This window comes from Alexandromys fortis, unplaced genomic scaffold, assembly GCF_014885135.2.
Source record: "Alexandromys fortis isolate MF-2015 unplaced genomic scaffold, M_Fortis_MF-2015_v1.1 scaffold_9, whole genome shotgun sequence".
Taxonomy (NCBI): domain Eukaryota; kingdom Metazoa; phylum Chordata; class Mammalia; order Rodentia; family Cricetidae; genus Alexandromys; species Alexandromys fortis.
This window is the reverse complement of record NW_026067892.1, coordinates 16,835,218-16,857,257: the sequence shown is the minus strand read 5'-3', so window position 1 is coordinate 16,857,257 and position 22,040 is coordinate 16,835,218. Positions and strand designations below refer to the sequence as shown.

Below are 22,040 nucleotides of genomic sequence, written 5' to 3'. Positions count from 1 at the left end.
GAAGTTTCTCCGGTGATGCTGATTAAGTGGAGATGGTACCTGAGTAGAAACCACACCAGCTTTAGGGTCTTTCTTTGGTGCTAAGCAAAACTACCACAGATTAAGGAATCTATTAACGTGCGTTTGCAGGGCGCTTTCAAGTTGTTGGAAGACACCTCTCAGGGTGGAGGTGATGACTGATCAGCGAACCCCAGGGACATTTAGTCATCATGGCAGATTGCTGAACTGGCAACTAAGTGTTTAAATCAGGCCTTCCACTTTGTCACTCAAATCAGCTTGCTGTTACGTGTGAACACCCGGTGAGAGCGGGCAAAGGTTTCACTTAACACCTGCTGAGCCCACATGCTAAATTTATCTCTGTTTATCCTCAGAATTATCTTGGGTTGTGAAGTGGTATCTTCCAGATGACCAAACAGTTGCCTTACTATGTCATTAGCCTAACCGAACCCAAAGCTGGGCTTGACTTCAGCTCTCTGCAACACCAGGGAATAAAAGCAACTCTTCTGGGCAGTGATTTGATCGGTGTACCTTTAAATGTCTACAGGTCTCGTCTGTGCGATGGTGACTCTGCAAATACCGATGGGCTGATTTCAGAAGCACTTGCATATAAAATCCACTTCTGTCTTTTTAATTCTTTTCCCCTCTTGATTTCCCTCGCCAGCCCCCTCTTTGAGCCATGCTCTGACTCACTCAGCTTGAATTCTGGCTGGCAGGGCCAGTGCAGTCAAGGCTGCAGCTGTTGCCATCCCCCCCCCCCCCACTCCCCGGCTCATCTTGAGGTCTGCAAATGAGCCTTGCAGACTGATACTGTATTCTGCAGTTTATTTGACAAATCGCTTTTGTGGCCTTTGAGTTTCCATAGAACTCATAAATCCCCGCAGCCGATGGAGGCTGGTTATCAGATTCAAATTCCACACATGTGGAAGTAAAGAGGTGAGGATCCTTGCATTCAGAGTGGACCCCCACCCTTCAGATTTATCTGTGAATCGTACATAAAACTACCCCTAGAGCAAGCTAGGATATTCTCCTGCTGGTGCCTGCCTGCAAATGACTTCTCCCCCTTCTGTCATAAATCATGTTAGCATCTTTTAAAATGTGCCTGAGAAATGCACTTGGTGTTTCCAGTGCTGGGCTTTAGCGGGCTGAATTGCGTTGGGCAGTCTGTTGCCTCATCACGTTCTGGGTGACATTGGAGTAAAATGGGAACTCCGGCCATTCAGCTGCGGGCTCCAAGGAAGCCCATTGTAACTGTGCATTTTAATGAACTGAATCAGCTGAGGAAATGTCTCCACTGTGGTGTAGCTGTCTGCCTCGTGAAGCACCTCCCCGCACACACAGAGGACTTCTTTTTCTTAAACGGTCTTTCCTCCATGCTTGTGAAGAGTTCGGGGCTTTTTTTGTTTTCTCTCCTTTCCCCTTAAATTACAGGTGGAGAAAGGCTTAGTGAACCCTAAAACCCAGGAGCAAGCTTGGTTGCATTCTTTACAGCACTTGGTGCTAAAACATGGCTGCGGTAGCATTCATGTTATCCCTGGGGCACACAGCAACAGTTAGGGGCCCAAGTCATTCTGTCATGTCCCCAGAGATGGCATCTTCACTTGGGAACATTTGAAAAAGGAACGGGAAACCAGACAGGGCTTCTTCTCTTTCCTTAAACTCATCAGCGGGCCACGGTGAGCTCAGCCAACAAAATGGGATTCATCTAACCATTTCCATTTTTTATTTTTGCACAGTGTATTGTTATATCTTAAAACTGAGTTGACTATGAGGACATAGTTGTGGTTAAAGATGTGTGTACAGATCTCATCGCTGGGATATTATTTGAGGGCCTCCCCTAGAAACCTGCTGAGTGTTTCCAGAATATTTTTTGCCTCTATGACTGGCTACAGGTTAGTTAAGCACCTCCTTCTTTCATTATATTGCTTTCAGATATTTCATGCAAAATCATTACATTGGAAGGAGATTAATGCAAAATCCAGCACAATGTTTTGCATCACTCAGGCTGCTCAGGGGCCCTCTACCTGACTGAGTTAGTCCCAGGATAGTTTATTACTGAAAATAAAAATGGATTTAAAATCCATCCATTCCTATCCTTCCTCTTCTTTAATATGGTTGCAAAAGTTTTTAAGAATTGAATACAATAATAATGGAGACACTGGGACTGTCTGAAGCAAGAGAGACATGGACTTAAAAGGATGAGGTGATTGCACTAGAACCTTCAGATGGACAGGACAAGACAGGCAGAGTGAAGCTTGTATTGGAAGATTTTAAATTAGTTTAGCTTGGAATTACAGGTAGACCGTGGCAAGAAAACACGCTGTGGGGCTCTTGGAGATTTTTACGGCCATACGTGTTTATGAATAAAGGTTTCATTACCACCTTCCCATTACAGATGTCTCAAAGTGTCCCTAAGATCAATCCGTTCTGTTGACGGCAACTTTTACCACAGTCCCGAACCTGAGTATCACCTCACATGGAAAATAAAAGCCTATAGGTCTATCCCGTCTTACAAGCCATAACTCAAACGTGGCTTAACATAGAATAGGGAGAATGTAGTTTCTACTCTGAATTAAGCTGCAATTTACAAAATTACAGTTTTTCATTTAGAGCCTCAAAGATCTTGAATACAAATAGAATATTTTGCTTTCTATTTCAGTAAATTATTAGACTGTATCATTTTAATTATTGGTTTTCTAAGACTTTAAACATTGTTACTGTTTCGCTTTTATTAGGATCTAAAGGTCCAGGTTCGAGTTGTGTAGCTAAGCTCATAAATAGGGTTGGATGGAGAGACAAGCAGGAAAACACCTAATGTGGAGAAAGAAGAGATTCAGGAGGGAGTCAGGGACAAATGGAGAGGATGAAGCCAAGTGCAGGCCTTGGATCCCATGTGATTCGCATGCTTTCTGCACAGTTGATTTTTTTTCTGAGATGAAGACAATGATGAGCACCACCACAGGGCTGTAAGCTTTGGTACCTCCAGCTGTATAGTTCTTTGGAAACAGGTGTGATCAGAGAGTTGAGACCCTGCAGCCTAGCCCCTGGGGGGAGGTAGAGCTCCCCCTTTGAATGGGAAGAGAGGTGAGGACTCAGGATGAGCCCAAAGCAGGAGCTACACAAAGACCTAGATAAAGAGCCATCTAAACTCAAGACCAGAGGACATGCTCCAGGAACAGGTTGTCCAAGAGAAGTCAGGAACCCCGCCTCCACTAAAACAAAGTGGGGTAATTAAAATAAAATACTATTCCTCGAGTTTTTAAATGCTGTTTTTCACTCTCAAATACTGTGGAAAACTGTCAAAGTCCTGAGAACTATCTTAAAGAAAAGCCACTGTCTGATCATCCCCATTATAGGAACAATTTTACAACTGAGTGCCCCAGTGATAAAATGGAATATTATATGCAGCAGAATAGGATATATCTCATATATAATATATTGTACACCTGTGTTTATTATATATAAAATAATTATAATACTGATGCAATTAATCTTCCAAAGAACTGGTATTTGTTCTGAGTTGTTTGTAATAGTGCTTTAGCACAGTGGCCAGAAAAATCTGCACCAACAAACACTGCAAGAATTAAGAAAAGAAGATCTGTTTGCTCAGAATATTTGCAAACACTTTAAGAACTCAAGCAGTCTGTGACATGGTTTCTGTTACAGGTTTAAAGTACAGAGAACAGGGGACAGTGAGACCGGAAGGGGTGTGGAGTAAGTAGAAGTTGGCTGTGTCCTAAAAGGGCTGAGATGATGGGGACCTGAGAAGGAGGAAAGGCGTTTCTCACAGGGGAACGTTCAGCTCATGAGCAGGAGCACAGGAGTAGCAAAGCACACAATGCTTCAAGAACCAGCTTGGGTCAGAGGTGGGGAAAGGTCCCAACATGAAGGTGGAGAGTTCTGAATTTAAAGGAAATCTCATTCCAATTAAAACTATGTTGGGATATGACTATTAAGTTGCCCGAGTATGCTTAGATATTAAAGAACATGAAGAAAGGAGGGAGTCCTGATTATGTGTCAAGTCTGTGCTGGGCTTTTTTTTTTTTTTTTTTAAATCATCCTGGAGTACTATCTTTTAATTATCCAGTCAAGTAATACACAGTAGAAAAAAAAGCACATAAACATATTTTTAAAAACATGCTGACTTTTGGTCCTTCTGCGACTGTCCCATGATGTTTTTTGCAATCTTTTTATACATATTTTTAAACAAAGAAGCTGAAAGTCACAGCCACATAGTTATTATGTGTCAGAACAAGATTTCGAAGGAGCTGTTGAAGGCTCAGTAGCCCGTGTTCCAAGAAACCTCTTCCGGGAGGGGGGTGGGGTGGAGGGAAGGCATAACATGGTAATCCAATGAGTGAATCTCTCAAACATGGCTCTATGGGTAAGGACTGATAATTTATCCTGCCCTGGGTTCTCCCGTTGAGAAGACAGGAGGAGGCATCTCTGAGGGATGATTGAAAAGGAATGTCTGTAAACCCATTTCCTCTGTGAAGTATCTTCCTCAAACCTTTCTTTAGCCATCCAGCGCATGGCTACTCTTGGCACATACCTTCCTACCTTTAGCTAAGACTGGAGTTCGTCTTTTTGGATCCTTGGATGGCGTATTTGCTCCGGATCTGGGACGAGACATTTAGTCAGGCGTGTGGACCTACTCGGGGAGGGATTTCAGTGTAGATGGCACAGATGATCTTTTTAAATAGGGAAACCCAGGGCGGTCTAGAAGACAGAGGGTAGATATGCCACACCTGACTCTAGGGTGCACGGAGACAAGAGCCCAGGCTCTCGAACATTTCAGCTGTGACACAGACAAAAAAACGGAAACCCCTCTAAGGTGGGGAAGGGGGAGGAACGCGAGACTCGGATGAAGGATTCCAGTGACAACCCTGGAGGCCAGGTCAGTCGTCAAGAGGGCTAGATCCAGAATGCCCATCACTGGGGTTACGTTTGAAGTGAATTACATGATAAGAGTCTGTAGACTAGCATAAATATCCACCAAGAACTTTCCTTTTTAATTTACAGCTACCCTGATGGCTTTGCATTTTAGTATAAACTAATAAAGACCCTACACATCAGCGTGTATTAGACCATAAAAACGAGCAGAGGAGAGCCCATAAAAGTATATGTAGAATTTTACATTTTACTACTCAATCCTCCCTATAAAAAATAATAAAAGGACTAAGTGCACGCTGCCCTTTCATAACGCGAACAGGATGGAGTGAACGCCAGAGGCTGGGAAGAATGCAAGACTGGCAGATTAACATTTAGTTAGCGGTCAGAAAGACCATGTACAAGCCCCTGGAAATCACGTACCGAGAGGTGAAGGTGTATAACTTGGGTTATAATGCCCTGTTTGAATGCGATGGGGGGGGGGGGTTACCATAAGGAAAAGCTATAAAGTAGAACAAGTGTAAGATACATTTATATGATATGGACCTTTTAGCATCACCTTCTACCAAATGACAAGCTTGGTGGATGGCAAAATACATTTCCAATATGGCTTCTGCCATATCAAACATTTAAAAAGTCCTCTATTTAATTCCCAAGCTACAGATGTTGCTTTGACTCCCCAAGGGCATAAGGCAGTCCACAAACAAAACAGTCATACTTTGCACTTTAAATTGTTGTGCAAGGTGGACAAAGCCTTTCTCTAGATCAACACTGACCTCAGAGAGCATTGTTTGTGTTGCAGCTGTTATCATGGTTGGAGTGTAGCTTTCGCTGCTGTAATCCTATCATCTCTATGAGCCTTTAAGGCTACTGCCTTTGTCCAATAGCGTAGAATATATGCAGGTCTCTTTAACGCTCTTGCTGACATTCTGATTAATGGCATACCAGGTAGAAACAGAACGCGTGAGAGATCAATATTAACGGCAAGGAAAATTGTAAGTGAAACAGTCAGATGGAGCCACAAAATCCACAGGATGCTAATATTTAGCTTCCCACACCCACTGCCAGAAGGGTCTTCCCAGTTGGCCAATAAACTGCAGCAACAAGAACGCTGAGTAAGGATTTATATTTAAACAAAGCCCTATGCTTTTTGATGGAAAAATAGAAGAAATAATGAATCTTTGGCAGAAATTGCCTTTGCTGAATGTATGCAGAAGTTGCTTTATTGTTCAATATGTAAGCCCCAAACCCCACTTTTCCTTCCTAAGAAAACAAAATCCTGGTTATTGATGCTGTTAGCTGATGAAATACAGCTGACGCCTTCTACACCTAAAGTCCCTTATTCCTGGTTTTGAGTTAGTTGCCTGGGGAGGCAAAGAGCTTCAGTGTTTGTGAGGCTCGTAATTCACTTGTATCTTCTCACTTTTCTCCCACTGAAAATCAGAAAGCCCTGTAGAGGTGTTGAGCAGGATGTAGAGAAAGAGGGAAGGGCCATTTGGCTTCCATATGTAACAGTTATATAATATTTAAGGTAAATGCATCCTCTACTGGATAACCGGTGCTCTCTTTAGGAGAACGATTCATATGCCGAAACCAAGTTTTGTGTGCACGTGATGTCAGAACAGTGGGCTCTTTCACACAAAAGGAGCAGCAAGCTAAGAGTGAACGACAAAAGCAAAGAGTGTCCTTGGGGGGACCCTGGAAAATAATAAGAAAACACAGAGAATTCTCAGGAAGTGATTGATTTCTCTTTCAGAACTTGCTGGGCAGGACAGACAGAATGGTCTCTGTTCCCCCTCACCCCCGAGATAGGCCATACTGCTCATAGAGTCCCTGCCTTTAGGTTGTAGTTGTAACAGAGATGGTCTCTGATTGGTCTTTCGCTGTGACCAGACATCCCTTTGTTTCTGATCCTGGGTGCTCCTTGCAAGATCTGGAGCGCTAACCCAGGAACGTTCACCTGCCACTCTAGGAAAGTAAACCAGTTCACATTTTTTAAATCTCTCTCTGTTCCCTAGCCATATCACAGGAACTCAGCTAGCAAAGAGAAAGTTCATGTTAACTTAAATGGTAAGAGTTTAGGAATCCCTTTCACTAACCACATACTTGAAGAGATGACCAGCCTCTGATGGTGGAGAGAGAACTGGGATTGTGGCCTTTCTTTGATTAATTATTTAATTTGCAGAAATAAAAATAATAAAAGAAATCTAGCTATATACCCCCTTTTAAAAAACTGTCTTGGTTTCCAATGGTCATAGTTATTAGCAAAGGTAAAGGGGTTCTGGCTTGAGGCTTCAAAGCTTCTGTCAGACTGAATGGGATGGAGACCAGGATGTCAGCATCTGTGGCCCACGTAGCAATAGGTGCTGACGTTGTAGAGCACATGGACTGTCCCAGTGCTGCTCAGCAGTGGGCCATCTCACCACACTAGTGGATTTGTCAGTACAAAATCAACAGACTCAGTGATGCTGTGGGGGGTTGCGGGGGAGGCAAGCAGACTCGACGAGGAAAGCCTCTGGCCTGACTTGAGATGCAGATCAAATTTTGATTGAGTTTGGTAAGTTTTTGACTCAGTATTCTTGGGTTTGTATTTCTGTGTTGATTATATATAACACATCTATCTACCTATCTATCTGTATACATAAATATGATTATCGATAAAAATCATAGCTTGTCTTTTATCCCCTGAGATGTATATAAAGTAATTCAACATGAAGAATCTTCATCTTTGTGGGAGTCAAAGGTATAAGTTCTAGATTCCTTGGTACAAAGTTCTTTTACTTTTTGACCCGCACAAAACATAGAACGGCAGTAAACAGCTGGAACATCTCACTAAGTGATGTTTCAAAAACAACGAAAGAAACAAACAAACAGGGATCATTGAGGAAAAGAACTTTTGACATTCACTTTTCCCAAAACCGTGAGCAGTCATTAGTGCAAGCCAGTCTGTGTGTGGGCGTCTTCCAATTTTGAAAAGTTGAGAAATGTACCTGAGTTGACTTAGCAAATGTCAGAGAAAATGGAAGTAGGTCTTAATTTCTAGACTTTCTCTTCTGTCATGCACAGCTGTGATATCTTTTCCCCATGTGAAATACGATTAACTTATAGTTTCCTTTTGTAGAATTCTTATCACAGTCTATCCAATTATCCAAAACCACCAATGATTTTGGAGGCTAACTAAAATTCAGGTCCAGTTTGTTTGACTCCTATGGCTAAGGAGACGGTGACTTACACTTATCTGTACAGGGTGATGGCGTTTGGTTAATGTTTATGAGCCATTTACCACATGTTATTTAATACACAGGTATTCTGTTTCTTTTATGATGTTTGGTTTTCACATTTGCTGATAGTATTCTTCCAGCCAGGGTTTGTCCTAAATGCCCATTGTTTTTTAACATCTGTAGCAAAGAGAATACAAGGACAGGAAGGTGCCCAGGGTTAGCTACAGCTCTGGATCCTTATTAGAACCCTGAGAAAAAAAAGAAAAAAAGAAGGAGCTCTTGGCGTTAGAATTTTTTTATTTATTTATTTTTAATTTTTTTTTATTTCTCATGGCTCAGTTCTCATTTGTTGTGCATGGAGCTCATTCTGCCTTCAGCGCATTGGGCTAGGACTCCTAGCCGATGCTTGCCTAATCCACATTTTAAGTAAGCAATTTGTGTTCTCGTTTTGGTAAATGTCAAAGGAAGAGACGCTCCGAGCACCTACAGCATCCCAACATCCCCTGCCAAAGCTGTGAATGTGACGCTGCATTCGTCTTCCCCAGAAGGAGAGCATAATTTCATTATCCATGAATCATCGCCTCTGAGACTGTACCATCCTTGTCAGAGAGCCTAATAGCACCACTGTTTAGCTAGCTGCAAAGGAGGGAGGGAGGAGGAGGGAGAAAGCCCCGGGGACGAAGCACAGGTCACTGACATGATCAACAAACTGGAGAGCAGTTCTCATGCCCGAGAGGAGGCCTCCCTCTCTGGATATAGCCTGCCATATCTACTGACCAGCAGGAATCGATCCTGAGTCTCTGGATATCAATATGGACATCTGTCTCCCCAGCCTAAGTTACCCTGTTTCCTCATCCTGACCATGAACAATAATAAGACTCAAAGAAGCTCTCAAAGACTATGTTGGCTAATATTGATGAATACAGAAGCTTAAAGCATTTATTATCTATGTTTTTTATTGCATTTCTGTTTGTCTTGTGTCTTTGGCACTGATTTCCAGCTCTCAATGCCAGTTTTATGGGTTTTCTTTCCGTTATCACTGAGAAAATAAGCAAGCATACATAACTTTGATAATAGGCAAGATAATTATACTTCACAGGAAAGCTAACATTAAGTAAGATGCACAGAGCAGAGGAACCCGTGCTGCCAATAAGTTCACAAAATAAAAAAGACAAAAAAAAAAAAAAAAAAAAAAAAAAAAAAAAAAAATAAAAAAAAATAAAAAACAACAAAAAATCCCTAAAAAATGTTTGAACCATTGTGGTTACTAGTATTAGCCTCTATAGGTCAGTGCTACTTTATAGACATCAGCATTGCCACCATATAGTTAGGTAGTTGACTCACCAAACCAAGTTTAAAAAAAAAAAAAAAAAGGTTGAAAAATCATTGGGAAGATGTCATGTCAACATCCTTGGAAGGTACAAAGTCATTTAAAACGAATATATCTTGCATAACATTGTAAAAGTCTCTGACTCAGAGCCTCTGTGCTGCTTCCGCACCTTGTGCGGGGAGCTTGATAAATACATGAAAAAATAAGCACAAATCACAAAACACCAACATTCACTTCCAAAGACTAAACTCCATTTGCCTTCTGTTTTCGGGAAGCTATAAAGGTCTGAGACCCATTTCTGCATCCATGCGCCTCCATGGCGCAGCTCAACAGGTCAGGCCACGCGTGTCGGTTTCTCTCTTAGAGGGAGACTGGGCAGCTCATGTAAATTTGCAATAGAAAAAAAAATGGCAAGGATTCTTCTGCAGTATGAAGTACATTTTAAAGAACTTCTAGAAATAAATTCATGGTATAAGGTGTGGAAGTGCCACGGGGCAGACACGGGACAGTAACTTCTGACCAGCTTACCAGATGGCTTTCTCAAGTGGCAATGGTATAGGAACAGTTCTCTAACCAGGGGCACCACAGACAGGTTCTCGGGGCATTGTGACAGCTGGAAAGAAGAGCCCTTTACAAAGGAGAGACATGTGTTTAAAACTTTTTCCCTTGTAACTTCATGCCCTGAATCAAAATGTGATATGTCATTTCTAAGGCATTTCGTTCGGTTTCTTATCAGCCAGTAAATCTCTAAGGGAGGCATTAAAATGCACAGTATTCAAAATGTTGCTCATTCATTTAATCTCACCATCAGCTTTACACACCAAGTGGCTTTGAATCTTAGAAATACTTTCGATACAGCAAATGTGTTTCATATATCTTGGTGGCATCACAGCATTTATGATTTGAAAAAAAAATTAAAAATATATATAGCTGTCAGTTTGCCGTGACTAGATGTGTTTGTCTTCCATGATAAATAAGGCAGAGGGTCAAGTCAAAGAATAGAAATGGGCTTTTTTTTTTCCCACTTCAACAGTGCATTTAATTAATACAGTCATCTTCATAGTACAGATAAAAATGAAGCTGACCAAAGGAAAAAAAATAGATGGACTATGAATTGACTGACAGTCTAGAAAAAATGTGAAATTACAATTTCAACCACAACCGTCTCAGTAAGTCCGGTCACCCAGCTCATGAGACTGTGAGATCTATCTGCATTATCAATCCACTGGGACTCTGTAGCATTTGTCATTAATAAGTGTATACTCAGTGGTTAGTCATGAGTAAACTGTGCTTGCAATGCTCCTCTGAGCTGAAACCTGGTCTCATCAAAGTACCTAGAGAAATTTGCTTAAAATGTTGCCTTTCCTCATTGCTAATGGAAGTATGGTTTTAATAATCCAGATTCCTTGCTATTATATTTCATGTTGACTTGTCTAGATTTTCCATCTCAGCCTATGGAAGGCCTCCGTACCCTATAAAAATGCTAGTAAGAAATAGCCATTCACTTTGTCTTTGCAATTATTATTATTAACTATTATTTTGCAGCAACTCTTTTGAAATAATAGGGATATGGTCAAAGACATAAGGCCTGGCCAGTCATATGGTGAACCATTCTTAATGTAAAAGTCATTATGGTCTAGTCCTAGACTAAAACTGTTCATCTGGGGGGGGGCAAAAGGGGGGTGACAGAATAAATATATTTTCCCAAACCTCATAAATACAGAGGGTGTGGTATCCGTGCTGCAGTTAGTAGACTTTCACCAATGACATAAAAACATGCATGCAGCTTGCAGGCTGCCAGGCAGGTGCTGTACAGAATTGTACTGACGGATGAGTTACAATATAGACGAACACAGGGACACAGCGATGTCAAAAACAGCAAAGCAAAGGCAAACTGTCACGGCGTCAGTCTTTTTTCCCTCCAGGGTTGATGGGATGCCTGTATCAGGGTGGTAGCAGAAGCATCCTTTCCAGGGATGCTGCGGAAGGATGTACAGACATCTGAACGAAGTGCCAGTCATCAGGGGCCTGGTGTGTGTAGCACACATCACAGGACACTACAGGACAGCCTCACAGCCCTGAACCGGACAGCCCAGCGCTCAGGAGCTATTAACTACACAGGGGCGGGGGTCTCAGAAAATAAGCTGCAGGGAGACATCCTGGGAAGATCCCAGCCACATGTGTGAGAGGGTGATTTCCTTCAGCAAGCCTTATCTCTGAACTCCTCCCTCCTTTCCAGTGGTCAGACTGCTTCCTCCCATGTGCCTAGCTAATGGTCTGGTTGTGTAACCAATCAACATGTTTAGGGAACACATGGGGTGGAGGAAATTGATAGTGAGTCCCTTAGTTTGATTTTACAAGGATGGGGATATCAGAAAAAGCTGCCAGTCTCAAACTTCATGCACTCACTGTCCTTGTGTTTTGCAGCCATCTGCTTTAACCCTTTGACACTTGTCCAGGTGCTTGCCTTGTAATTCCCAAACCCCTGGAAACTGCCCAGGGACCTGTTTTAATCCACCACCCTCTGGGATAGTTTTCTGGGGTTTTCTTTGAAAGGCAGGCACTGTTTCTCATTCCCAGTCTCTATTGCAGGCCACAATAAATCCTCTCCTCAGATTCACTCGACCCCCCTCCAAGGCCCTGGGATTCCCCCCCCCTCTCTCTCTCCCTCCCTCCCTCCCTCCCTCCCTCCCTCCTGGATTTGCCAATGAACTGCAAAACACCCAAAGCTAAAAATTTGACCCTCCCAGGTGGAGAATAAGATCAGATGTGGGGGATCACACAGGAAAAGAGGTTTTTTTTTGTTGTTGTTGTTTTTTTCTGGAAACCAATGTGATGTTAATGAAATCCATAAAAGGGGCTCATCCAATAGGCATGGTGTTAAACCAGAGTTTCAGCTTCATATTGATTATGGTATTTAAATTTCAATGGGTTGATTATTTATGGAAGGAAAATGCCCCAGTATTATGAACACACTCTCAGAGACAGGGAAGGCCCTTGCCAGCACAGTGAGGGGGGAGGGGGAGGGGCACCGTGTTCCCTTGATCGTCAGCAGAGTTCAATAAAGCACCACTTATTTCCCCAGCTTTTAAGAGCGCTCCCTCTCTCTCTCCCTGATTTTTTTTTTTTTTTTTTTTTTTTTTTTTTTTTGGAAATCGCAATGGTTCATACCTCACATTCCCTGGAGCCTGACTTGCTATATGTGCAGGGTCCCGTTCCGTTCAGCAGCATCTCGCTGGTCTCCGTGTTGGTGGGTTTATAATCTACATAAAATTCCTGGGTGCCGGGAGTCATTTGCTTGAGCGATTGCCTTTTCTTCTTCCGGTGCCTTCGCATGAGGGAGCGCTGCTGCAGCTGCTTCATGCTGGCGGGGTACCGCTTCCAGGACACGTACATCACCAAGAGGATGACCAGCACCGACAGGAAAAGGGCAACGCTGCCCGCGATGATCTTATGGAAGGAGATGTGCTCCGTGTCCACATCTGTCTCTGGGCTGGGTTCCGTAGCTCCCACCGTGGGGGGCAGCGGAGGCTTGCTCTCGTGCTTCGGCCTGGGGAGCTTGGGCTTAAACGTGGGCTTGGGGAGCGCCCTGGCTAGGTCAAACCTCTCTGTGGTGCTTTTGCCACAGATGCTGTAGTTCTTCACTGCGTCGATCACGTTGACCCCCTGCAGCTCTTTGGGACTGGCGCAGATAATTGTATTCTCTCTCAGCCCTTTAAAACTTTTCAGCCAGTTTACCAGGGAACAGATATTCCTGCTGCATTCCCATATATTCCCGGCAAGACTGATGTCATTGAGAGAGATCCAAGAATCCAGAATCTCTTGACCAATAAATGTGAGCTTGTTGGAATCCAGGTTGAGGCGCTGCAGGTTGGGGACACACTGGAAGACACTGGGTCCACTGAAGGCTTCGATCTCATTCCCCGATAGGTCAAGCCTCTGTAGGGAACTCCAAGTCCAGGACATGGTTTGCCCTATGACACTGATTTTATTCCACTGCATGTACAAGTTCTGAAGGCTTACCAACCTTGGGAAAAGCGCCAGGTTGAGCTTGGAAAATTGATTGTGCTCCAGGTGAAGTTCTTTGAGCCTGATCATGCCTGCAAAGACATTCCTGGCTAAACTTCGGATCCTGTTATACCCCAGATCCAGAAGTTCCAGGTTGCGACAGTCTTGGAAGATCCGCACCGGGATGGTTCTCAGGGAGTTGGAGCGGAGGTGTAAACTCAGCAGCTTCCTCAAGCCCCGGAACTGTTCAGATCCCAGAGAATGGAGCTGATTATAGGACAGATCCAAGTTCCGCAAATTGGTCACAGGTCTGAAGGTGTTGTTAAGAAAATAAGAGATTCTGTTGGAACTCAGAATCAACTCTTTGAGCCTGCGTATCCCATTGAAAGCATTCTCGTCAATATTGCTGATATGGTTATGGTCAAGGTAGAGCCAGGTGAGCTGGTTGAGCCCTTTGAATTGATTATACTTAAGTTTTTGGAGGCTGTTGTAGCGAAGGGATAAGCCCAAGCAACCGGCTGATATGCTTGAAGGGATCTCCTGCAGTTTCTGAGATTCACAGTAGATCATTTTGCCTTCGCACCTACAACCCTTAGGGCATCCTCGTTCAGCAGAGGAAAGCATCGTCAGTAAAACAGTGGGGGCCAGAACCGCTGCTACCGCCGATCCGCGCAGTAGCCTGATTACATTGAAACCTGGAAAGAAAAATAACTTAGAAAAGTTATCCCCCCCAAAAGGAACGCATTAAGTAAAAAGCAAGCAAAACTAGCCATCGATTTCCGTATGCAGAAATGTAAACACTTAACACCAAATATCATCTTTGCAATCTAAGGATACTGTATATTCTTAACAGTTAAACAAGGAAATATGTCCACTGATTATCAAATTTATAGTCTTAGACCAGAGAAAGATCATCTTTTAAAACAATTAAAACAGAATTATTATAGACTTATGAGATTTTTTTCCCATTTTTTTTTAAGAAGGAAAGAAGAAAATGACAAAACATACCCATCCTTTGTATTGTTCAAAGGCCGTCCTTAGGTCTTTTGCTTTGGCTTAGGGGCCGCCTGCATGACAGCCCCTGTCAGCTGCAGTGTAGTGAGTCAGGGCTCGCTGACACCCGGGAAGAAAAATTGGACCCCTTGGGAGATGGACCGATTTTGGAACATTATTCTTTACCAGCCATGCAGAACACTCCAAGAACAAATAAATCCCAACACCGCATTCGCAGCAAAACAGCCGAGTCTTCCTAGGTAATAGGATCTTCATGGATATTACGTTTTTGCATCTTTACAGTGTGTGTGTCTCTGTGTGTGTGTGCGTGCGCGCGCGCGTGTGTATGTTAAAAAAAACTGGCTTCTACAATTTCTTCTCAAAACCCATGATGTATTCCTCTAGGCAACGTGGGGCTACCTGTACTGCCACATCTGTATTCCATAGCCCGGCGGTCGGTCCCGTGGCGGTGAGCACCCAGTTCAGCCACGGAGCTGTGTTGGAGCCCAGAAAGCAGGAGAGCCCGGTTCCGCGCACACGCTCAGCTCACTCCTGCAGACTGTCATTCTGAAAGCTGCTCGGACTGTTGCTTCAGTTTCAGTGAATGCAGTCTTATGTAAAGCTGCCCCCAGTGGTGAGCAACACTATGGGCATGTGCAGAGCTGGCTCTCTTTTATCATGCAAATGAGCAGGCTCTGCTGGAAAATGAATGATTCTTTCTGGGTGGCTCAATAGGAAGTGAATGGTCAACGTAATCAATAACCAGCAGCGTTTTCCGTGATTTCCAAGTCTTGTCTTACAATTTGGCAACGTCTGTACTGTCTGCGTCTGCTGAATCGCCAAACATGTGCTTCCCAGAGTTGTTTTTTTTTTTTTCTAGAGCTTGACGTTAAGTTCACTGATCGAATGTCAATTTTTCTTAACCTCAGTGTAGGCGTTGAGCTGAAATTTATAAAAAGAATTATTGAGCTCTCCCCAAAGCTGCATCAAGAGCATGCCTGTCTGACCTCTTGGAGTCCCAGGGATTATATTATGCAAGGTGTCTCGGGACGCCGGACTGTGTCGGCTTTACAATAAAGAGGATGACTAATGACACGCAAATTAATAGGTCTAATGGCGTTTCTGATTTTCCCACAAAAGATATAATTGGTTTAATGGCTTATGACTGGGCTTGTTTTGGTCGCTGTGGGCTTTTTTTTCCTTTTTAAATCACGAGAAAAATAAACCTTTTTTAGTGCTAGTATTAGAATCCAAAGATCATTTGGTTCCTAGTTTATTGATGTTGCTTCTATTTATTGCACTAATAATATTTATCTCGTGCCTTCCAAGTTCTTTAAATGAATGGATCATCCTGTTTTAGCTTTCTTTTTTTTTTGTTTCTGTTTTTGTTTTTTCGAGACAGGGTTTCTCTGTGGCTTTGGAGCTTGTCCTGGAACTAGCTCTGTAGACCAGGCTGGTCTCGAACTCACAGAGATCCACCTGCCTCTGCCTCCCGAGTGCTGGTAGCTTTCTTTTTTTAAAAAAATTTTTTCCTTTTCTTTTTTGTTGGTGTTTTGCCTACGTGTATGTCTCTGTGAGAGTGCTAGATACCCTGGGAATTGGAGTTACAGACAGTTGTGAGCTGCCACGTGGGTGCTGGGAATTGAACCTGGGTCCTCTGGAAGAGCAGTCAGTGCTCTTAACCACTGGGTCATCTCTCCAGACCCCTGTTTTATCTGTCAACAATAGCAGTGTGCAGGTCCCACTGCAATCTACATTTCAAAGGTGAAGGACCTTTGGGTCTCAAAGCTGCCACCAGCTCAAGGCTCTGGAATACTGCAAGCCTTGAAGAACCAAGTCTGTTTTAGCTGCTTCTCAGCCACTAGTTCCCTTCCACTGGCATTTCTGTTTGCACTGAATCCAGTGAGAATAAATAAGGTGAAGGGAGGACGGTAGTGAGGCTGTACAGAGGGCACTCTTGCTCTCTAGAGTGGGACCTGTGAGTTTCCTTAGTCTCTAAGAGGGAAGCAAGGGCTAGTCTCCTGATTCAGAACAACAATCCTTGCTAAATTTGTCAGCTGTGTTACCCGAGCAGCTCACTCACCATCTCCGTGCTTCAGTTTTCTTGCCTGTAAAATTGATGTGAGGGTAAAATTACTTCATAGGCGTATTTTGAGTATTAAGTTATACTTTTGCTTTTGAATATGATACTGGGGATTGAACGTAGGGCCCTGGGCTATATAACCTCACCCCTATGCTATCTTAATATCTTAAAGTGCGTAGTTCACTGTATGTCACGTAAGTTGAATAAATATTAGCTGCGTGCTGATGTTGCTTTTTAATATTGAATATTGCCTGCATTAACAGTCTGAAACCCACAAAGAACTACTTTAGCGAGTAAAAGTTCTTGTCTCTTCATCATCTCCGTTTTCTTTTAGAAATGGTTTTAGTTCTATAAACTATGTCTAATAACTAGCACTGATTGTTCCTCTACCCCAAAGCATAGCACCTGTTCTATAGTTTGCCGTTTTCTAAAAATGAGTATTGTTATTTAAAATATTTGCTTTGTTTATTTTAGGTAAGTTGGCTGCATGTCAAAGAGGGGCCACTTTGATATTAGCCAAGGGTGAATACTTTGGTCAATATGATAATCAAAGAGGCCACAAACATAGGCCACTCCCTTGGGTGTTCTGCTATTGATGGTGTAGTGATTGCCTTAAACTTTTATATGTTGTGAGTATATCTAAAGCACTCAGACAGCTTATCAAAAACATTTCATTTCCTAAGATTCTGATTCAAGGAGAAAGAGAAGGTTTTACTTTTTTTTATTGAGAATTTATTATATGCCTACATTGCATTTTGATCAAATTTATAGTTGCGACCCTAACTCTTCTGATACTGCTCGATTCAATTTCCTATGCTCATGTTCTCCGTCTCTTCCCTCCCCGCTTTGTAAACCACTGAGCCTACTTAATGCTGCCCATGTGTACGTGGGTGTAAGATCGTCTAGGGAGGAATGGAAAAAGGAAGTTTTCTCCATGGCGCTGGCCACAGAGGGTGTATTTTTGATGGATGAGGCTGTGTAAAAAACTCACTAAAAAGGAGTGAACAGTAACAAGTGCTCTCTCCATAGGAGAGAGAATGCAGAGGTCTGATACTGACTTGTGACCCCCAAGAGGTCACCTTTTGTCTCTCGGTTATTTTAACATAACAGTGCTTGGCACCTTTCAGAGCCAAACTATATTTAGTCAGTAAACACAATAGCCATACTAGAAGCTTATGATGTAACAGCAGTCTTTTTATATTATAAAATTTACTGAGATTTTTTTTATTATGTGTTTTTGGTAATATGTATTAATTATGCATAGCTTAATGCTAACATTTTTATACTTGTACGTGATGTCTTACACTCTCTTCACCCTGTTACTCTTTCTTGGGAACATAGTTCCTTATTTCCCTCTTTTGGCAATCATTGAGCTCTGACAAATACATCGTACATGAGGCCCTTGAGGGGCTCGGGAAAGTCAGTCCCATTCCTACGTCTCCTAGGGGAAGTGGATAAAGACATCCATGACGTTCAAGACAAAGCCACACAGTTGTACCCAGTTTACTGACTGTTCCTCTGGGTCTCCCACCAGATGCCAAGGAGCATCAGTACCAGAGTACTAGCAGGTTGGGAGGGCCCAAGTCTCTAGAAGGAACGATATATGCAGTGGTACCTATACATACTCCTTGTTGAGTCTCGAGATTTCCTCTATTAGTAAGATCGAAAATAACTTCAGGGAAAGTACTTTGAAATGATGTGTGGAAAAGGTGGGAGGAAATGAAATGATTAGCAGGTCCTCATTCTTCCTGGGGACATCTCGTCTTCTTCGTTAGACCGTGAGTTCCACAGGAACAGTAAATATGCTTTTAAACATTCCAGTCAGCACAGTACAGAAGGATAACGCCGAGTCTTTATTATCTAACATCCCAAATGGGACTTCACAACTTGCATGTCTCAAAAAAGCCTACAGGGAATCATATTTATAGCTGCTTTCTCATTTCTCTGCGTTTTGAAAGCCTCTGATTTTCCTGCTCACCCTTCCTGCTTCACACTGCGAAGTCGGTATGAAGACGTCGTTCTTGGCTAACAGCTGCACAAGGCCATTCACTTATCCGTGTGCCTCATACCCTTGTGACAGAAGCACAGAGGGGACCAGGGGGAAATAATTATCTCATGTGGCTTTTTATGGGACAAATACGCTTGGACTATTTATATAAATATCATTGTCTTGTATTATACATCTTGTCCTTAATTTTCAAGAACTTTTTTTTTTTTGTCATATTGACTTTACGTCTTGTCTTGCTCCATAGTTCTGATCTCAAGCTCCTTCCCTAGGTCTTAAAATTGGTATTTCCCCTCAGTGCTGACCACCTGTCTATTTCTCGGGGCTATTCTTGCCATCCGCGCACCGTGAGGTCCCTTTTTTGGCATCAGCTCTTAGGCTGGCATCGCTCTAGGTGTGTCCTAGTTCAAAGACAGAAAATTATCAATGAGGCTATTTGGAAAAAAAAAATCCCAAACAGGGAAGAACAATTTGAAGCCATGCTCATCACTTAAGTCTATGGAAATTATTGTAAAGGCACCACATAGTCGCTCAAAGGAGGAAAAATGATATATTATAGACAATTTTACTGATATTCTTGTATGTTTTTCAAAGTTTATCCCCTTTTACTTGTTGACTGCCACCAGCTGATTGCTTCTGTCTTGCCTTTCAAGACAGGCAAAATTATGCCCCATTATGGACTTAGCAACCTCCTTTGAAACTGTCACCACAGAAGGGACTAACCCATAAACTATCCAACAACTTAACTTTCCCCAATGCACCTCAGGTCTTATGATTTACACAATTATAAAACATGGTGTCATCTATATAAACACCTTTTTATTGCACTTACATTAACTATGAATAGCTAAACATATTCTGTTTAAATGGAGCAAAAAAATCAAGTGGCTACATATAATGCCAAATTTTGGGCCAATATGAAGCCAGATTGCCAAATATAAAAGGAGCGAAAAAAAACACATTTGAAACTGGATATCTTCAGGATATCTGTCTTTAAAGATTTCATTGATTTAGCAATGAAATAGCATGAATACCATTATGTACTAGACACTGTTTCAAATATATAGACGTTGGTGTGTAAAATAAAGGTCTATGCTGTATGAAACTTGCATTTTAAACGAATGAAACAACTTTAATGTCAACAAAGGTAGGGTATTATTTATGCTAGGCTTTGAATCTGAAATGCCCCCATCGGCTCATATTTTGAGTACAAGTTTCCTGATTAGTATTGCTGTGAAACTTCTGAGAAATGAGACTTGTTCCATAAATGGAGGTTCCTAGATTTAGGCCCTTGAAGGCTGTAGCCCACTTTTTACTTCTGTCCACTCTTTGTTCTAGCCCGTTATGCTATGATGAACCTATGCCACAGAGTTCCCTGCCATAAAGTCCATAATACCTTCCCCCACCAGATGGTTTGAGGCCCTTTGAACACGTGAATCAAATGTTTTCTCTTAGAAATTGTACTGTGCAGGTATTTTGTCCCAGTAGGGTGAATGAAGTTAACGTGACTATGTCATTTGGACCTTCGTAGAAAGAGAATTATAAGGATGATTGGGTGTATAAGAAAATAGATATGATTTTTTAAAGGATGGTTAGGGACCGGGTGGTGGTGGCGCACGCCTTTAATCCCAGCATTCGGGAGGCAGAGGCAGGCGGATCTCTGTGAGTTCGAGACCAGCCTGGTCTACAAGAGCTAGTTCCAGGACAGGCTCCAAAACCACAGAGAAACTCTGTCTCGAAAAACAAAACAAAACAAAAACCAAACAAACAAACAAAGGATGGTTAGGGATACTAGGGAATGGCTTCAGCAAATTAAGGGAAGAGATGGGCTTGTTCGACTTAAGAAGAGTGAAGAATAGCTAACGCAAAGTCTCAAGCTGGAAATAGATCATGTGTTTGATGAACTTCAAGGAGCACAGTCTGTCTAGAGCCAAGATGACAGCTCTAAAGACTTTAGAGATGAAGCCACAGAGATCGTGCTGGATTATGGAGCGATGTTTGTACTCTTGTAAGAATATTAGTTTTCCTTTGGAATGATGGCACTCCCCCACACCCTGGAACTGACATACTAAAAATGTTGTAAACTAAGGGATCATTTCTTTGGGGTGAAGGCTTTCATCCTTACCAAGTATGAAGTCCCTGTCTTTGGTGTGATGGTGTTTAGACACAGAGACTTATAACATCATGAAGTTGAGGCACTTGTGATAAGGTTCATGGGATTATAAAGATGAGAAGAGGAATAGATGTATTCCTCCTCTTCAGGAGAATGAATCTGTCTACATGCTGTTATTAAGGCTCTATCTAGAAGTCAGATCTGGTACATATTCGAGGTCTTTGAACTGTGAGAAATGGAAGCCTGTTGTTTGTACTGCATGCGACGTTTTGTTACTCTAGCTTATATGGGCTAAGATGCTCACTCTTGGTCTTGTTATTGCAACAGGGGTCAGGACAGAAGCCAATAAGGAGACTCTCACAAGTCAAGGAGAAAGGTGGTGGCCCTTGAGCCAGTGTAGTAGCAGAAGTGGTTGAATTAGTATATATTTTAGACAAAACAAAAATGATTAAAGATGGGTTAGAAGTAGAACTATGAAATAATGAGAGAAATTACAGATGAATCCTTAGTTTTATTTTTTAAAAGATTTCTTTCTTTTAAGAAAAAATAATGTGAGCATGCATGTGTCTGTGTGGGTGCAGGTACCCAGACAGCCAGAAGAGGGCATCGGATGCCCTGGATCTGGAGCTGTGTAGTGGTGGTTGCGACCTTCCTGACTTGGTCCACTGAAGAACAGCAAGCACTCTCAGTTACTGATCCTCCTCTCCTCTCCCCAACTTTGTAGTTTAACAGGCTCAGCAATCTGGAGGACACTGAGCCACCAGTGCCTTTTATAGATCCAGTTTCAGAAGTAAGATCAAGAGTTTGACATGTTGGAATTAAGTTTGGATTTACTACTCATATTTTCTTCAATTTCATGAGATTTTTAGTTCTAAAACTGTGTATTTTGCTTTATATTATATTTGCTTTTGAGGCGAGATCTTACTGTGCACGTGATTTAGAATGGTCTTGAGCTCAAATTCTCCTGCCTCAGCCTCGCAATTGTTCAGATTCCAAGTATGGACTACCAAGCACAGACTGTTTTACTATGTATTTTTATTGTGTGTCTGTGGGTATCTCTGGGCACTCCAGTGCAGGTGTCCATGGAGCCCGGAAGAGGGCACCGGATCCCCTGGGGCTGGAGTTCAGGCAGTTGTGAACTCTTTGATGTGTGTGCTGGGAACTGAACTCACGCTCTCTGCAAAAGCATTGCACCCTATTTTTGTATTTACATTTTTATGTTTATGGTAGTATAAGAGTATACTTTGATCATACCCCTTTTTCTTTCCCTTTCCTCCCCAAACCCTTCCTTATATCCTTCCTTTCTCTCCTTCAATTTCACAACCTCTTCATTTTTACTGATTGTTATTGCATACTTCTAAGTATATGAATATAATATATATTTCCAAATATAAGCTGTT

General features: G+C 42.3%; 2 protein-coding genes across 2 annotated transcripts in view; one reads left to right on the top strand and one right to left on the bottom strand.

Annotated features, from left to right (window-relative positions):
* Positions 1-14,997, bottom strand: part of Lrrtm3 (leucine rich repeat transmembrane neuronal 3) — a 171,863-nt gene extending 156,866 nt beyond the window's left edge. The window contains exons 1-2 of the mRNA XM_050141097.1: positions 14,455-14,997; positions 12,610-14,141 (exon numbers count right to left, since the gene is read on the bottom strand). Coding sequence (XP_049997054.1) covers positions 12,610-14,141; positions 14,455-14,458 — 1,536 coding nt within the window. The 5' untranslated portion in view covers positions 14,459-14,997. The remainder of the gene's footprint in view (positions 1-12,609; positions 14,142-14,454) is intronic.
* Ctnna3 (catenin alpha 3) overlaps positions 1-22,040 on the top strand; it is a 1,282,010-nt gene that overhangs the window by 516,513 nt on the left and 743,457 nt on the right. The window lies entirely within an intron of this gene.